We start from the raw sequence: 18,715 nt of genomic DNA on the forward strand, positions 1-18,715 counted from the left end.
GTTCCCTGTTAGGGAGGAGTGCGGCCCCGAGGGTGCTGGAGCGCTATCGGGCCAGAACACAGGAGCAGGCCTCCCTTAACCGCGGTCTGAGTCGCTCCATGGGCTCCCTGCCCATCCAGGACCTGCTGAGGGGCGAGGAGGGGGCGACCGCCCCGCAGTACCCCCCTTCAGACTACTACCACCCGGGCTCCGAGTCCTCCGCAGAGCTCTATCCCCACCAGAACCAACACCAGCACCCCCAGCTGAGAGGCAGGCCAGTGGAGCTGGACCGCAGATCTCTTCCCTACCAAGTCACCAGCAAAACGTGGGCCTCCTCCATGGACCTGGCCCGTATCGACCCTGACGTGTTGCGCTTCGGGGCCCTGGAGGACGCCAGGCGGGGCAGCAGCGTCCTCAGCACGCGCTCGGCGGGCAGACACAAGTCAGCCTCGCGCCTCTCCAGGGACAGGGAGTCCTGGTCCTCTGAGTTTGGGGGTCTGGAGGGCAGGAGGCTGGCTCACCACCACTCGGCCATGTCGGTGAGCTCGGCTGTGACCAGCGCCTACGACAGGCTGAAGGAGAGGCAGAGGAAGCTGCAGGTGCTGCGGCAGGCCATGGACGGTAAGGACCTGCTTGATGACTGAATGTGTTCAGTGCTTTAGATGGAGGTGATGAGTTGGAACTCCAAAAGCCTGATAAACACTGTCGATGCACTGTCCCCTTTAGACATCTTTGCTATGTTTTAAGGTGAAAGGATTGACTCTCGCTATGAGGATTTGCCAGGGTTAGAGGATGTCTTCGAGGCTCAGAAAGAGACCGTAGGGTTGAGGATGAGAGAGAGCATCACAGACTTTCTGGTGACTAGTCTCGTTGCTAGATATCTAGATATCTACTGTATTACTGCTGATATCATGTCCTGCCGCAGGAGAGAAGTGTGTGTTGTTTTTATGTGGGGGTGGGGGGTCATCTTCTGGTCCCTACAAGAATAGAAAACTCTAGAAGAAAAACAAAACAAAAAACTTGGAAACAAATATTTTGGGTTTGCGTTAACTTTTGTTAGTGTTTGGGAAAAACGACGTGATTATGAATGGAATTGATTACATTCCTCATAAGAATGGCACACAAACTTGTGTGTGTGTGTGTTTAGCTACTATTCGGGGAAGCCTGGTGGGAGTGAGTGCTGGATATGCAGCTTTATTTTGCCATCGAGCATGAGTCAGTGTGGCAGCGGTTTCCAAATGCCTGCTTCTAATTAGAGAGAGGGATAATTCTAGCCTGTTAACTCTCACACGTAGGGCCTAGTCTCGCTCTCGTCTCATTCTCTCTCTCCCCCACACATCACACACACACACGGATGCACAGGAGCGCACCCAGGCATCAGTCACTACACACACATGTACTGTATGTCACAAGCACAAAAGTAAATCGACAGTGTGGCAACCACGAGAGCTGTAAGCTACCCTGAGCAGATAAGTAGCCTTTTCAAAGTATTTAAGAAGCGCTCCAGAGTCACATGTGGCACATGCATGTTTACGTCCTCCCCTGTATCCTTGTTGTCTGGCGGCCATCTGGAGATGGGGAGTGTACGGAGCCAGGCACGGATGAACAGCCTCTTATAATAAACCCCAGCCTTCCTATCCCCCATCCTCCTCTGCCTCCTCCTCCTCCCTCCTCTGCCTCCTACTCGGCCTCCTCCTCCACTCCCAGCTCCAGCCTTCCTGCTCCTCTGGCTATTTATAACACTGACTGACTGAGCCACCAACCAAAAGCATTCTTTTCCTTCCCAGGCTCCGCCCCTGCATCCTTCCCCCCTTTTTCTACTGATTATATCTGTCTGGTTTATTGAATATGGGGGTGTTGTGAGGAAAGAAGCTTCTGTCCCAGGGGGAGAAGGAGAGACTAGGTCCTGTTTGTGCCTGCCTGCCTGTGTTGAGGGTGGACCCTCATTGCTCATAGCACCCAACCTGATAAGAAGAGAGTGGATGGATATTAGAGACCGATGCTGACGCAAAGGAATGCCGACGACCATTAGGACTGACTCAGGCACCAAGCCTACAATGGCCAAACCCAAATATTTTTGTATTCTGTCCCCAGAGCTATTCTGCTCCAGTATGAATGGAGGTAATTGAGCACAGACCATTTGTGGGGGACTGTAAAATGTGTTACTTGGCAGAAATTCTCTGTACTGTTTTCTTTTGGGGAGTGGGGGGGAGATGGGCGGTGGGGGTTGTATTTATTTTTTCTTTTTGTTTTCTGCTTTGAAAGATTGACATGAAATGGTGGTGCAGCAGTGGTGGATATCCTCTCAGGTGTCCTGCGTTGAGACTGGGCACCTCTACTCACTCCTTCTAAACCCCCTTCCTCCCTCCTCTCTCCCCCCTCCTCCCTCCTTCCTCCCTCCCTCCCCCCTCCTCCCCCCCTCCCTCCCTCCCTCCCTCCCTCCTCCCTCCCCCCTCCTCCTTCCTCCCTCCCTCCTCCCCCCCCCCCCCTCCTCCCTCCTTCCTCCCTCCCCCCTCCCTCCTCCCTCCTCCCCTCCCCTCCCCTCCCCCCCTCCTCCCTCCCCTTTGGTGCCAAGGTGCTTCCATCAGGGCAGAGTTTCCACCCAGGCCCTGAGTGGCTCTGTAAGTGGAGTCATGTGTAGCGGATGAGGGAATTCCAAATGTTATTGGACTTTCCGGTGCTTGGCAAGCAGGTCACATGGCTCGGGGCTGGGCTAGGTCAGGGTGGGCTGGGCCAGGATCTGTTCCGAAGCGTCGCTACAGAGACGGGGGGGGGGGGGAAGAGAACCTGCATGTTTCTGGATTTTTCCAAATCAAGGAGTTTATTTGTGAAAGCATCCAGCTGTGGAGGGCCAGTTAGGAAGGGGTGAGAGGTTATTTATCACCGAGGCGTGTCAAGCTCTCTCTTGCAATGTCTGCTATGCATACCTGCGTTGCATATAAGTGGTTCAAAAATGTCTCTCATCTGGCTATATGGCTGGTTTGTACGTACCAGTACCCTGCATGTGACCAGCTGTATAAGCTCAGTAGACCTCGCTAAGCTGGGTTCTGGACAGGAACAAACCCTGCCTCTGGCCCCAGACACTAGTCCTCCCGTAGATGTGAAAGCACAAAGGAAGGATTCAGGGGGGGGGGGGGACGACGACAGAAAGGTACTTGAAGTTTGTTGTTGTTTCAAAGCCTCGTCATATATATATATATATATATATATTTTACAATTCTTTTTTCAATTATTGTTTATGCTAAAGGGTTGTGGAGGTGCTGGGCTGGAGCGGGCTCCCATGATCCCCTTGCTGTGTGCTTCTGAGGGAAGCTCTTCTCAGCGGGCCACCAGACTATAAATAATGGGAGTGTCTGAGGTGCCTCCTCTCTGCTTTCCCCCGAGGGCTGCAACATGACTATGCCGTCTCGACAGGACCAGATTTGGTACACTGCAGCACGAGTTGAACGTTAGCCCCCGCAGTTAAACTGCTAGAGCTTGTTTCTTTGAGCTTGTCAGGTGACTTTTACAGTGAGAGGGTTTGGCAGAGTGTAAATGCTGAATGGATAGGGCTCCGCTGTTGATCGCTGCACACCCATAAGGTCTTGGGGCTAAATGCTGAGTGTGAGATTTCTCTCGCACTCCCTCATTTCAGTCTTCTTTTTCTCTCCTTCATCTCTCTCTTCATCTCTCTCTTCATCTCTCTCTTCATCTCTCTCCTTCATCTCTCTCTTCATCTCTCTCTTCATCTCTCTCTTCATCTCTCTCTTCATCTCTCTCTTCATCTCTCTCCTTCATCTCTCTCCTTCATCTCTCTCTTCATCTCTCTCTTCATCTCTCTCCTTCATCTCTCTCTTCATCTCTCCATCTCTCTCTTCATCTCTCTCTCTTCATCTCTCTCTCTTCATCTCTCTTCCTGTGTTTGGTTTCTCTCTCTCCCTTCTTTCACTTTCATCTCTCTGTTGCTCCTTTTCTCTCTCTGTGGTGTGTGCATGTGTGTAGCGTGTGTTCCTGCTTGTTAATAGTTCCACAAAAGGATCCATCCTTGTGAATCCGCTTATAATTGCTTCATCAATCTTTTTGTCTTCTCCATTTTCTAAGCATTTTGTATTTTCTTGGTCAATAATCAACCTCAAACAACAGGTCAAAGAATGGGATATAACTGGAATTTGTACCTCCCCCCTCCCCCCCACACACACATTCTCTCTCCCTCCCTCCCTCTTTCACTGCTCTGCTCCCGTGTTTTGGCCGAGAGACTGAGCTAATGTTAAAACGTCGATTCCAGATTAGCGGGGGTGTGTCTTGTGGTCGTGCCGCCCCTTCCCTGGCCAGGGGCCATGTCCTGAATGAACAGTTACCCTCTCCTCCATGTCCTGAATGAGAAGCTACCCTCTCCTCCATGTCCTGAATGAGAAGCTACCCTCTCCTCCATGTCCTGAATGAGAAGCTACCCTCTCCTCCATGTCCTGAATGAGAAGCTACCCTCTCCTCCATGTCCTGAATGAGAAGCTACCCTCTCCTCCATGTCCTGAATGAGCAGCTACCCTCTCCTCCATGTCCTGAATGAGCAGCTACCCTCTCCTCCATGTCCTGAATGAGAAGCTACCCTCTCCTCCATGTCCTGAATGAGAAGCTACCCTCTCCTCCATGTCCTGAATGAGAAGCTACCCTCTCCCCATCTACTTTATTCATTATAATGGATGACTGTATTACCATGGCCTTCAAACTTTCTCTCTGGAAATCTATATCTCTAACACACACACTACAGACAGAGGAGTCCACAAGCAGCTGTACATAGTCCTACTGGACTGTTCTAGGCAGAGAGGAGAGGAGGCAGTCAGGAAGCACCTGTGTCCACGGCCTGCTTGCTCCTTCTCCTAGGAGGACTGCAGACAGAGCTGCTCTGTTTTAAAGGGGACGACGGGTCGGAATTCAAACCCTTACAGCTGCCACAAGGATGTGTCATGAAGACTCAGACTATAGGCTCAGCTCACCCAAAACAAACATGCTGATTCAATTGATTTAAACGTTATCGAATAATCAGTATTAACAGTCTTTAAAGTGAAAGAGGAACCGTTGACAGCCATCCGTGTAGGATCGAGGACCAGGCCGATACTGCACTGAACCCTGCCTGCCCCCTCCACAGGAAAATGCCCCCTGCATCTGAAACCTGACATGTTCTGGTGAGAGGTAGGGAGGATCTCAGCAGTGGCCAGTGTCGTGGAAACTCAGCCACAGCACATTGCGGGTGCTAAGTCAGAGAACGCGGTCTGCAGTCCCCTTCTTCACCTCAGTAGTCCTATTCTTCACCCCAGTAGTCCCCTTCTTCACCTCAGTAGTCCTCTTCTTCACCCCAGTAGTCCCCTTCTTCATCTCAGTAGTCCTCTTCTTCACCTCAGTAGTCCCCTTCTTCACCTCAGTAGTCCCCTTCTTCACCTCAGTAGTCCCCTTCTTCACCTCAGTAGTCCTCTTCTTCACCTCAGTAGTCCCCTTCTTCACCTCAGTAGTCCCCTTCTTCACCTCAGTAGTCCTCTTCTTCACCTCAGTAGTCCCCTTCTTCACCTCAGTAGTCCCCTTCTTCACATCAGTAGTCCCCTTCTTCACCTCAGTAGTCCTCTTCTTCACCTCAGTAGTCCCCTTCTTCACCTCAGTAGTCCCCTTCTTCACCTCAGTAGTCCCCTTCTTCACCTCAGTAGTCCTCTTCTTCACCCCAGTAGTCCCCTTCTTCACCTCAGTAGTCCCCTTCTTCACCTCAGTAGTCCCCTTCTTGACCTCAGTAGTCCCCTTCTTCACCTCAGTAGTCCCTTCCTTCCTACACCCTCTTTCTGGATTGTCATTTTACACACACGGATTAATCCCTAGCTTTGCGTTGACAAATCAGGAGTTTGAACCTGCTGAGCAGGAACCTGAAGCAGAGCTAGGTAAGAGGTGGCTTCTCATGGTTTTAAAGGGAATTTCAAGTTTCTTATAATAAAGGTACTGTATATCTTATCTTCCGCATATGAATTTTCAATCAGAGTTAGGACACGGATGTGAGACTGATACTGCTATTTCAAGTCGCAGGTAGACCAGTTTAACTGGGCATCATTATCACCATGATACACTATGACTGGATGCTTCCAGGGCTGCTGGTTTGTAATGCTTACACAAGAAAAATACTGGAGAAAGAGAGTGAAACCTGTTTGGAACAGTGAGTCGTCACTTAGGTATTCAAGCTATGAAGTTCCGACTGAGACAGAAGCCAGACTATCTGGTTCTTTCTGTACAGGCGACATTATTACGGGATGCGATGGCTGAGATTTACCAGCACCGCTGTCTTTGTTATGATGGACAAGGAGTCAAGAATGATAGATAGCATCCGTGCATCACATTCAAATGTTGACTGGAGGAGCTGTTGGTAAACCAGAGTACGGACACCTTGGCCCTCAGCTCCATGCACTGTTTTCTCACAGACTTACTACACCTTCAACACAGATGGACAAACCCTAGGTGATGCGCATGTATGATTGTCAGGAGGCATCACATACCATTCCATACATACATGCTCTTAGTAGTTCTTTTACACGCTGGGTGTTTTGTGTGTGTTTACCCAGACAGACATGGGGGATTTGGGCTTCATCCAGGCCATGTTTTTGGTTCAGAATGAACCCAGCAGGATTTGAAGTAACACAGTCTGGAAATCAGCCTCTCCACATATCACCATGTGTGGACTCATGTGTGATGTATGTCTTTACTGTTAAGCAAGCCAAATCCCCAGATTTCTTTTTAGATTTCCAGTTATAAAAAATGTATTAATAAAAAAGACTGTTGAATTAGCTAACTTGAATTGACAGTTCAAGACAACTAAAACCTGAACATCGGCTGTGTGTGTGTGGGGGGGGGGGGGGGGGGGGGGGGGGGGTGCGGGGGAGTATGTGGTTCTGGGATGAACTGCAGGTGCTTCCACCTGACGTGTTAGCCTTGAAAATGTACACAACCTCCCATCCAAAAAGCCGTTTTAGCATATTGGCTGAGCAGCAAATGACATAATGCAACCAAATGTGTCTCCCTCTCTTCGCCCAGACCCCATCCACACCCACCGCAGGTACCAGAGTGACTACAGCTCCTCCAGTGAGAGTCCCTCTGTCGCCTCCTCCGACCCTGAGTACAGACAAGGTAGCATCTGCTGGGGTGGGTTGGCATTTGTTTTTTAGGGAAAACAAAGAAAGACCTATCCACTGGAATTATCCCAGTTTGTTTATGACTACTGGTTGTATCTTATGATGCTCACAGATGACAAGGCACCTTGGTTTTCGTGCCAGCACCAATCAGAGTCCTTCATTTGAGTCATCTGGATTCATCTTTGTGACGGCTGTGTGTGTACTGTACTGCTAACTTGCCTGTGTTCTGTCTGCCGTAGCTAAGAAACCAGAGGAGGCCAGGAGATACAGCTCCCAGGCAGCCCTGTCAGAGCAAGACGTCTCGCCACTCACTGCCCTCAACACACACAGACACAGGTACACCACTGCCCTCAACACACACAGACACAGGTACACCACTGCCCTCAACACACACACAGGTACACCACAGCACACACACACACACACACACACACACACACACACACACACACACACACACACACACAGGTACACCACAGGACACACACACACCCAGGTACACCACAGCACACACACACAGACGCAGGTACACCACAGCACACACACACGCATATACACTTGCGTGCATGGACACACACGCGCGTGTATTTACCGTATGGGTATATTCTAGCTACCCAGACTGCACCCATGCACCCCCTGGACACATGTATCCAGCACAGCGCACACACATGCTCTGTGAGGATCCTGCCACGGCCCACACAGCAACCCATGTGCCCTAAACACACACAGGTGTGGGGCTAGCTAGCCAGCCTGCACAGCCTCATCCCTCCCTGGCCTCTAGCTAGCCAGCCTGCACAGCCTCATCCCTCCCTGGCCTCTAGCTAGCCAGCCTGCACAGCCTCATCCCTCCCTGGCCTCTAGCTAGCCAGCCTGCACAGCCTCATCCCTCCCTGGCCTCTAGCTAGCCAGCCTGCACAGCTTCATCCCTCCCTGGCCTCTAGCTAGCCAGCCTGCACAGCCTCATCCCTCCCTGGCCTCTAGCTAGCCAGCCTGCACAGCCTCATCCCTCCCTGGCCTCTAGCTAGCCAGCCTGCACAGCCTCATCCCTCCCTGGCCTCTAGCTAGCCAGCCTGCACAGCCTCATCCCTCCCTGGCCTCTCATGGAAGCTCTCCACCCTGACATTCCTGTCACGCATGTTTCAAATCCCCTCCCCTCCATCTCCCATAGAAGTCCACATACCCTAACCCAGGCAAAGCACCTGTTAATGGTCAACCATAGGCAGCCAAGGCTGACCTTATTCCCACTCCTGGTCCCAGATAGCGCCGATCTGAGTTTTTTTTTGTGTGTTTTTTTCTGGTATTGTGTCCAAGCAAAAACGGTCACAACACTGATGTCAGAGGTCCCTTCCTCATAAAGCAATATGTACTTGAATGATCAAGCGTCCGGTTCATTTAAACATTCTCACCCGATAAAAGTTAATGTTTACTCGCTTTAAGTCTGTCCTGGGTGTGTAGGCATGTGTTCATCGGCAGCTCTCTTCCCCCCTCTGGTGGGCACATCTCAAACTACTGACTGTGGAATGGAGCGTTATGGCTGTGTGTGTGTGTGTGTGTGTGTGCGTGTGTGTGTGTGTGTGTAAGCAGATGTTGGGCCGATCTCCACACCACAGCTAAGTCTGTGCTCTGATATCACCTGAATATGAAAAGCCTCTTGTGTTGACAGTTTTACCAGCAGCTCCAACTCAGCCCTGCTCTGTGACACCAATCACACACATACATTTGTCCTTTTTCTTTTGAGCTATGAACACAGTACATGGCACTATTTACATCCTTTAATGTAAAAACATATCTACTTTGGGCAACTCAACCTAGGTGTAAGTGAGCTGTGTTGCTTGTAGAGCGTGTAAGTGGTAGAGAGTGACGCTGCGGGTGTTCCCGTGCTGCTCCCAGGCTGCATGAGGGCGCTGCTGCAGACGAGGGCCTGGCGGGGGCGGAGCTGCTGCTGCAGCGGCAGGAGGAGGAGGTCCACAGGCTCCAGGCTCACCTGGCCCACAGGCTGTCCAGGGCCAACCTCTACCCCGGGGACGAGCCCCTGCCCCTGAGCCTGCCACGCACCTCCATGCTGGACCTCCGGGACCCGCTCAGCTCCCCCGCACACCGCAAGGCTAAGGTCCGGACGCCAGCAATGCTGCTCCTTATGGAGGACGACATAATAGTGTGCTTCCCTTAAACATATTGTATACCTACTGTGTTGAAATTTAACTAATACATTTATAATAACTCACTGTCATACTGTTGCCTCTGCCCCCCCCCCCCCCCTACAGAATTTCTTTGGTCCTGAATTTGTGAAGATGACCAGTGAGCCGTGTGTGCCTTTAATGGTTCCAGCTTCAATCATGGTGAGGGTTTGCTTTGAGGAATGGACACGTCACAATTCATTGTCGTCAGACCGACGAGGTTTGAGGAGAGCCTACCCCTTTCCTCTCTCCTTTTTACTGTTTCTTATATCGATCTATCGATCGCTTTGTCTTGCTAGCTGTCTCCTGCTCGCAGGCTTTGCATCTGTTGCTGCACTGTAATTGCATGAATGGTTTTGTGCCGGCGTTCATGTCCAAGACAGATTTCCCTAGGGGGACAGAATCAGGTGATGTTGATCTTTTCATGGCTCTCTTCATCTCTTCCTTCACCCCACCCCGCATGGCCCTCCAGAACAAGCGAGGGAAGCCGGAGGAGGTGCAGAGGAAGGTGGGCGTGATCCTGCTGAGCGGCCAGAAGCTGGAGCTCAGCTGTGACGTCAAGGCCGTGTGCAAGGACGTGCTGGACATGGTGGTGGCCCATATCGGCCTGGTGGAGCACCACCTCTTCAGCCTAGCCTACCTCCGAGGTACGCACCAAGGAGCGGGGGCCGGAGAGCGAGGGGGGCCTGTGGCAGGTTGATATCGCTGGGGGTCTTGTCATAAGCTGTGTTCCTGCTGTCATCCCATCAAAACCCCTCATAAAAAGCGTGCTCACATTCAGTATTGATCTGTCAGAGCCTGCATCCCACGCATTCAGTAGGATGGAAGCGTGTCGAGTTCAGAACCAGGAAATGTATGTTATTTGTGCTTAGAAGTAGGTTTACATCTTATTTCGGACTGCGTGGTTTTCATGTTTGGATAAGGCAGTTTCGATTTTGATATTGATTTTGTGTTTTTATTTATTTATGAACTGGTTGTGCATGAGCACATGTGAGTCACCCGCTGTGCTCTGTGACCGAGGCTGCCACTCTGACATCCCTGTGCACTTCTCTCTGACTGCAGATAACGAGTTCTTCTTTGTGGATCTTGATGCCAAGCTCTCCAAGGTGTCCCCGGAGGGCTGGAAGGAGGATCCCAAGAAGAAGAAAGTGGATGTCCCCTTCAATCTGTTCCTACGCATCAAGTTCTTCCTGAATGATGTCAACCTCATACAGTGAGGGGAAAAAATGAATCCGTCTAAACGTGTCTCCACAAAAAGTCCTTTTGGATGCCTTACTAGCATGCATAGAATATTTGATGTCATCCCATTCTCTACTTTCTCCAGGCACACCATGACAAAACACCAGTACTACTTGCAGCTGAGGAAGGATATCCTGGAGGAGAGGGTGCGCTGCGACACTGACAACGCCATGATGCTGGCATCCCTGGCACTGCAGGCAGAGTTTGGTGACTACCAGTCTGAGGTAGGCCTCTACTCGAGGACTGTTCTTGTCAAATCAATGTCACAAAACCTCCAAAAAGGCCCTCACCTAGCATAAGTAAACATTCATGTATCATGCTCTGGCATGTTATTGCAACTGGACATTAGATTTACAAAGTGTATATTGCAATATTTTTGTATCCTCACGATACTCTTCCCTCTGGATCAGTAAAGTTTACTCAACGGTCTAACTCCCTATCATTATTTCAGATCCACGGAAAGACCTATTTCAGATTAGAGCACTACCTTCCCGCCTCAATCCTAGACAAGATCGACCAGACATCTATCAAAGAAGAACTGCCCAAACTTCACAACACCTACTACGGGGTCTCCGAGTCGGAAGCAGAGTTTGAGTTCCTGAAGGTGTGTAAGACGGGGCAGTACCCGTGTGTTGACCTGCACTCCATGACAGACCTGTAGTCAGTAGATAAGCCGTGTTCAAACTGGCCCAGTAGTGCTCAGTGTGGGTGCAGTGGGCTGACGAGGTGTGCTGGGCTTCCCCTGCAGGTGAGCCAGAGGCTGCCTGAGTACGGCGTTCACCTGCACCGCGTCCTGCCTGAGAAGAGGTCCCAGACCGGCATCATGCTCGGCGTCTTCTCCAAGGGCGTGCTCATCTTCGAGATCCTCAACGCCAACCGCACCCCTGTCCTGAGGTTCCCCTGGAGGGAAACCAAAAAGATCTCTTTCACTGTATGCATTTTCTTCTTCTTTTTCCCAGCAATAGTGGAGAAATGATTTTGCTTGATGTCCTACGACACGTCTACTGTACGACATGCAAAAAAAATCAATGAAATAAACCCCAACGAATGAGCTGTGTGCACTCCGAAGCCTCATCTCTCCTCTTCTGTTTGGCCTCAGAAAAAGAAGATCTGTCTTCAGAACACGTCGGACGGCATCAAGCACCTGTTCCAGACGGACAGCAACAGGACCTGCCAGTACCTGCTGCACCTGTGCTCCGCCCAGCACAAGTTCCACCTGCAGATGAAGGCCCGCCAGAACAACCAGGAGCTCCAGGATCTGGGTATGGGACATGGTTGCATCAAAGGCCAGACATAGATAGTTATAATAATCATTTAAAGGAGAATGATGGTATATACATTACATTTGTGCAATATTGAAGCCTGTGTTTTACGAGTTAAAGAAGCACATTTCTCATTATAAACACAAAGCTATGTTTTTGGGGGGGAGATGTGCATGTGAGAGATTGCTGCTGATGTGTCCGCAGAGAACTCCCCCCTGAGCAGCCTACAGTACTCTCTAGGACCTGGGGACGTGGATGGCTTGGGTCGGGCCCTGAGCTCCTCCAGCCTGGCTCCCAGCTCCTCAGCCCGCTCAGACCCCGACCACCCAAAGAGGATCTCCTACTCCGAGATGGCACTGAACAAGGCCCACGGCGGGCGGCTCCACTCCCCAGATCAGCCCCTGTTCCCTGGCTTCACCGGTGCTGGCATCGGTGGCCAGCCCTCCTCCAGGCTTCTGTCCCGCTCCCATCACAACCTGGGCCAGGTGCCCGAGTCGCCCGAGCACCGGGTGGCCGTGGCGGCTCCAGCGGCGGGGCACTATGGGAGCCAGAGCGGGCTGAACCGGGCCCAGCTCCTGGCCTCTCACCACCAGCACCACCACAGAGCCAGCTCTGACACAGACTCCATCTCTGTGTCCAACCAGCAGAACATGTGAGGGACTAGTATCCAGGTTCACTGTGTTTCTGTGTTGATATCCTGCTGTTTGTGCCCGATAAAGACTATGCAGCACAGGGTTACCTAGTCCTGGGGAGACTCATTAGTGTGGGAGTGGGAGGGGGGGGGTGTATTTTCCCTTTGCCTGGGGATTATCAGTGTTGTTAGACACTTCTACCTCCAGGTTTTAATGAGCTCACTTGGGGCGACAGGCATGCATGTGTGTCTATATGCGTGTTTGGGTGTAGGTGTGTGTGTGTGTGTGTAGGTAGGTGTGTGTGTGTGTGTAGGTTTGTGCAGTCATCTGTGCTCTGCTGACTTGTTTTTGTGTGCCAGTTTGTCTGTCTCATCTCAATCCCGCCAGACTTTTGGGTGGAGTCAAACCCCCTCTCACAGAACAGGAAAGGCCCTCAGGCTCACAGGACTGCTAGAAAGTCACTTTTTTACCTGTTCTTTTTACATCCAGTCTGACTGTGGGTTCAACCAAAATGCCCCCCGCCTCCTTATAATTACTCTCCAGCCCAACTCTTATCTGAAAAACACATCACATAATAACACAGTTCTAATGTTCTTTGTTCTCCCTCCCACCCTCCCCAGTGTGTTCGGCTCTCCGGCCCCAAGCAGCTGGAGTCTCAAGAGGTTCAAGAAAGAGTCGGACTCCTCCTCCATCGAAGACACCGGCCACGCCTATGTCCTAGGTAAGGACAGTGTCCCTAGCAACAAAGAGACACCAGTCCAGCCCCAAACGTCCCTCTGTGCAGAGGGTCCAAACCATGTCATTGGTGCAGGCCGGTTCAGAGGTTCCACACGGCCTATTAGAGGAGGAACAGAAGGAAGCCAGGGAGAAGGGGTGGGCCAGCAGCAAGGGAAGCCATGGGCAGGCTGTGGCTCTCTCCTCTCTTCTCCTTTTCTCCTTCCTGCCTGTCTCCCCATCGCTCGCTCTCCTCTCAGATCAGTGGCGAGAAGGGTCGGCCCTTAGGACACACCTCTGCTTTAGTTTTTGGTCTTCGCAAACGAGAGGAAGAGTGTCGCCAACAGATATGAACCACGCTTACGTAACTGTTGTTCATTGGCTGAATCCGGAGTTTGATCATGCACGTATTTGTGTGGCTGAATGTCTGTTTGTTTTCGAAAACCAGACCGACAACATTTATATTAGCATGCTAAAATAAGATGACTCTCATTCTTCAGGAAGTCGTGTTTGTTCTCTAGGATAGCGTGTGTGTGTAGAGACAATCATTGTATTCATACACACGCAGGCAGACAGACTGGCAAGACACTCACTCTTTTGGTCTCTTCTCAGGAGTGAACATGCATAGCTCTGGTTTGCCCTCGACGCCTACCTCGCTCTCCGTCAACGGTAAGTCTGTCTCCCTCTCCTCTTCAATCCTTCCCTTCTCTTCCCCTCTGCTAGCCGTGACCAATTGTTTTTAAACTAGGTTTTGGACTTGAGCTTCAAATATAATATAATCCCGATCATCTATCTCTGGGTTTGAATGCTTGCTGTGTATCTTTCCCAAGTGTGTGGAACCGACAGAGAGAGTCACAGAGAAGATTCAGCTCCCCTGGCTCAGTGTTGGATCATGCTGCGTGTCCCTCCTGCCCCCTCAGCCCAAACCTCTGGCTCCTGTCCCTCTTGTTGAATCGCTTCATGCTTGGCACCGAACGTGTGACCTTCCTTTTCATCCCTGCTTGGCCTCTCTGTGAGGGCCCCATTAGCCAGCGGCACTAGAGGCCCCAGAGGCCCCGGCCTGTCAACACGGCCCATGTCCGGCTGCCTGACAGTTATCTATGGATACGCTGAAGCCTTAAGACCCTATTATATCCCCTGTGAAACTGATTCGCCATGCTCTGACCATGTAACACAGGCTGTTCTCTGGTTACACCCCACCACTACCACCAACTGATACCCCCTCACTGTAGCTAACAGAGCAGACATGAATCTTCCTCCTTTGTGATAGGCCAGAGGCAACGTCAGTCAGATATTTTTTAAATGTTTTGATAAGTGATTTATTCAGCTTGACGCGCCCGGGGAATGTTGAAGGCGCCTCGATGTTGCTCACTCCTCCTCACACACTCCCACGCTGACTACCTCCCCCCCCTTCTGCTTGTCCATTTCATGCAGATTCCCTAAAAAAGAAGCTGAACGCCTTGCCCTCCCTGGAGAGAGAAATTACAACCATAAATCTGAAGAAGGATGTGAAGTATGGCCTTGGTGAGTGTGTGTGTGTGCGTGTGTGTGTGTGTGTGTGTATGTGTGTAGTCAGCTCTGGAATAACTCCATCCCGCAGAACGGAAGTCATATATCCCAGAGGGTGTCGGCCTACAATAAATGGCCACAGGCTACAATAACTGGCCTGGGGTTCCACCATGAGAGGGTTATCAGGCCCACTGCACACTGTCTTCAGTACACGCCAACACATGTATCTCCAGCTGCCAGGCCCTGAGTGGCTCCAGGCTGTGCAGACTGATGTGTCCCCAGACCACACGGGCCAGCTTGGGATTCAGCTGAATCCTCCGCTCCAAGTCAACCCGCTGACGAGCTGTAGTGTCCTCCATGAAGCGGTGGTGTAGCTGAGGGCCAGTGGAGGGTATACTGCCTCTGACTGTGGGGTGATGTGGCTGAGGGGCCAGTGGAGGGTATACTGCCTCTGACTGTGGGGTGATGTGGCTGAGGGGCCAGTGGAGGGTATACTGCCTCTGACTGTGGGGTGATGTGGCTGAGGGGCCAGTGGAGGGTATACTGCCTCTGACTGTGGGGTGATGTGGCTGAGGGGCCAGTGGAGGGTATACTGCCTCTGACTGTGGGGTGATGTGGCTGAGGGGCCAGTGGAGGGTATACTGCCTCTGACTGTGGGGTGATGTGGCTGAGGGGCCAGTGGAGGGTATACTGCCTCTGACTGTGGGGTGGTGTAGCTGAGGGGCCAGTGGAGGGTATACTGCCTCTGACTGTGGGACTGTGTGTGCGCGTGCGCAGGCTTCCAGATCGTAGGGGGGGAGAACTCGGGCCGCGTAGACCTGGGCACTATCGTCAGCTCCGTCACCCCTGGAGGGCCGGCTGATGTGGACGGCTCCCTCAAGCCAGGTCTGTGAGGGGCTGGAAGGAGAGCGCATGTCACCACCAACTGAACACACTGTTCAGTTCTCTATTACAGCCCAGCCGCAACGTGTGTGTGTCAAACGATCTACTAGTCTGTGTCTAAACACGTGTTGACACAGCTGGAACAGTTCCAGGGGCATTGGTTGGATTTCTAATTTGGGTTGGACACATTTATTTTTCGTAAGTAATTGGTTAGTTAGAGGACAACTAGGTCATTTTTTTTTACATGTACTCATTTTAGCAGACGCTCTTACCCAGAGCGACGTACAGACTTACCGCCAAATAAGCCAGGTAGGCCATGTGTACAGATAATCCTATAATACTTTTGTGCATGTTTCCAGAGAAATGTCCTACCCGTTTATGATGAAACCTATGCCCCTGAACAGAACCCCTTTGCACATTGTGATGCTGGGTCTTCAACATTTGATTAGTGGTGTTGTGTCTCGTGTCATTGACTGGTGTGTGTGTTCCACAGGGGATCGTCTCATCTCTGTGAATGATGTGGACCTGGAGGGCCTGCCTCACTCCTCAGCCATCCAGGTCCTCCACAATGCCCCTGACGACGTGGCCCTGGTCGTCTCCCAGCCAAAGGAGAGGCTGTATGAAGGTAGAATAGTCTGGCAGAGAGAGGCTGGATGAAGGGAGGATAGTCTGGTAGAGAGAGGCTGGATGAAGGTAGGATAGTCTGGCAGAGAGAGGCTGGATGAAGGGAGGATAGTCTGGTAGAGAGAGGCTGGATGAAGGGAGGATAGTCTGGTAGAGAGAGGCTGGATGAAGGTAGGATAGTCTGGCAGAGAGAGGCTGGATGAAGGGAGGATAGTCTGGCAGAGAGAGGCTGGATGAAGGGAGGATAGTCTGGTAGAGAGAGGCTGGATGAAGGGAGGATAGTCTGGTAGAGAGAGGCTGGATGAAGGTAGGATAGTCTGGCAGAGAGAGGCTGGATGAAGGGAGGATAGTCTGGCAGAGAGAGGCTGGATGAAGGTAGGTTAGTCTGGTAGAGAGAGGCTGGATGAAGGTAGGATAGTCTGGCAGAGAGAGGCTGGATGAAGGTAGGATAGTCTGGCAGAGAGAGGCTGGATGAAGGTAGGATAGTCTGGCAGAGAGAGGCTGGATGAAGGTAGGATAGTCTGGCAGAGAGAGGCTGGATGAAGGGAGGATAGTTTGGCAGAGAGAGGCTGGATGAAGGAAGGATAGTTTGGCAGAGAGAGGCTGGATGAAGGGAGGATAGTCTGGCAGAGAGAGGCTGGATGAAGGTAGGATAGTCTGGCAGAGAAAGGCTGGATGAAGGGAGGATAGTCTGGCAGAGAGAGGCTGGATGAAGGAAGGATAGTTTGGCAGAGAGAGGCTGGATGAAGGGAGGATAGTCTGGCAGAGAGAGGGGGTAGTACCTATGCGAGCCATGACAGGTGTCACTAACCGCCTCTCTGTTGTGTCTGACAGGGTCTCTCTCGGGGTGTGTTCCATTCGAGAGCAAGCCTCCCCCCTTGTCCTCTGGCCAGCAACAGGAACTGGACTTTGAGTCCTCCACCTCCTCCTCCGAGCAGGCAGACAGAGGCAGTCCCAGCCCGCCTCCCCCCAGTGAGCCCACCCCCCCCTCCAGGTCCCCGCTCCAACAGCGCCACGACAACCTCGGCTCGGAAGACTCCAAAACCAACCCCGCCCCCACCCCTCCCCAGGTCCCTGTTAACGGCATTCACCACAACCCGCCTCCAGGTGGCGCCACAGCCCACACTCCAGCCCTGGGTGTGGACGCCGGCCCACCAGCCCTGCCACCCAAAACCAGGAAGCCCAAACCCCCCGAGGTTCCCAAAGACTCGGAGCACTCTGACAGAGGAGACTCTGACATGGATGAGATGACTCATCCCAGTAGTCAAGACAAGCTCAAAGTGAAAAAGGTACCCAAAGCACTGCCTCAGTCTCAGTGAAAGCAACTCACTGAAATTGGAGAAGAGTTTTGAATGTGTTGCAACGACGTCCAAAACATGTATGCCCCATGATAATGATTTGGAGTTCACATCCTTTCACCTCGAGGCACACGCGTTTACCAAACTGCCTTTTTTTGCGGCGATAGTCACCTATCTGCTTTTGACTGTCTGTGAAACTAACCGCGACATGAGTGTGCTTGCGTTCATCGTATGGTTCTCGATGCCAATGCAAGACCACTCTGAACTGGATAGGTCGCATGCCTCTTTTCGGAATGCCCTGAATGTCCTTATTCCCCCCAGCCTCCTCGGCTGTTCCTCTCTGTCTGCACGGCCCGCCTGTTAACAACACTACCTGTACTGTCTTCTCTGTTTGCAGGACTTATCTCCCCACAGCATCATGGAAAAACTAAGTGGTAAAGACCCAGGGGTCAATAGTCTCCAACCAGGAGATCTATTTGACGTTGAGCTGTCCAAAAAGGACAGCAGCCTGGGCATAAGTGTCACGGTACTGTTCGGAAAGGTTTTCACTCTCTCTTTTGTTTTTGCTCCCTTCCCCCTCCTCATCTCGTGACTCCTGTGTGTGTGTGTGTGTTTGTCCCACAAGCCGCAGTCTGCTCTCACAACTCTCCGCTTGGCTTCATGTTAGTACATTGTCACGCTCCATCTCTCGCATGCAGCTTTTCAAATTCAGCTTTTTTTAATGAATTCAAAAGTGGTGACGTCGGGACAAGGTCAGTTCTGTATGATCTAAAGCCTGGGGGATTCCTGCACAGGTCTCTTTCAGAAGGGTAGGACACACTGGAGGACGGGGGCGGGTTTTAAGACCCTCGCACATGCCTGGTTAGACATCTAGCTGAACATGATTGGCTGCAGTGTGACCTGTGTGATTTCCCTCTATGTGATTCTCCTGTAACTCCATGATTGTGCCAGCATGCTTTCTTGTGTAGGAACAACAGCTTCTCTTCAGTACAGTCTTCCTGAGCCAGCCCCCTAGAACACTTGTAGGGGTTCCATGTAGTTTATTAAGTGCTCCCTGTAGTGCTCAGGCTGTATGACGTCACAAATGAGTATTTTGTCCATTTTCGATCTTATTAAGGAAGAGTATAGTGAATGTAAGGCGGGGGTAGGGCCTGGGTTAGAGCAGTGACAACCCGACTTGCACGAGCTTTTCACCTCATGTGATCTTCCACGCTGATTTCCCGCTTCACCAGCACAGCATCATGATTGGAAAGCAATGAC

General features: G+C 51.6%; 1 protein-coding gene across 7 annotated transcripts in view; it reads left to right on the forward strand.

Annotated features, from left to right (window-relative positions):
* Positions 1-18,715, forward strand: part of ptpn13 (protein tyrosine phosphatase non-receptor type 13) — a 40,121-nt gene that overhangs the window by 12,730 nt on the left and 8,676 nt on the right. Inside the window, exons 7-25 of one of the 7 annotated variants that reach the window (XM_047044375.1) lie at positions 13-600; positions 7,021-7,128; positions 7,358-7,454; positions 9,009-9,228; positions 9,383-9,457; positions 9,768-9,942; positions 10,358-10,508; positions 10,620-10,758; positions 10,986-11,138; positions 11,283-11,465; positions 11,634-11,796; positions 12,001-12,448; positions 13,049-13,149; positions 13,755-13,811; positions 14,577-14,666; positions 15,429-15,536; positions 16,027-16,158; positions 16,992-17,446; positions 17,853-17,996. In XM_047044375.1, the coding sequence (XP_046900331.1) occupies positions 13-600; positions 7,021-7,128; positions 7,358-7,454; positions 9,009-9,228; positions 9,383-9,457; positions 9,768-9,942; positions 10,358-10,508; positions 10,620-10,758; positions 10,986-11,138; positions 11,283-11,465; positions 11,634-11,796; positions 12,001-12,448; positions 13,049-13,149; positions 13,755-13,811; positions 14,577-14,666; positions 15,429-15,536; positions 16,027-16,158; positions 16,992-17,446; positions 17,853-17,996 (3,587 nt within the window). The remainder of the gene's footprint in view (positions 1-12; positions 601-7,020; positions 7,129-7,357; positions 7,455-9,008; positions 9,229-9,382; positions 9,458-9,767; positions 9,943-10,357; positions 10,509-10,619; positions 10,759-10,985; positions 11,139-11,282; positions 11,466-11,633; positions 11,797-12,000; positions 12,449-13,048; positions 13,150-13,754; positions 13,812-14,576; positions 14,667-15,428; positions 15,537-16,026; positions 16,159-16,991; positions 17,447-17,852; positions 17,997-18,715) is intronic. The other 6 variants (XM_047044377.1, XM_047044376.1, XM_047044378.1 and 3 more) reach the window with 6 other exon arrangements.

This window comes from Hypomesus transpacificus, chromosome 22, assembly GCF_021917145.1.
Source record: "Hypomesus transpacificus isolate Combined female chromosome 22, fHypTra1, whole genome shotgun sequence".
Classification (NCBI taxonomy): domain Eukaryota; kingdom Metazoa; phylum Chordata; class Actinopteri; order Osmeriformes; family Osmeridae; genus Hypomesus; species Hypomesus transpacificus.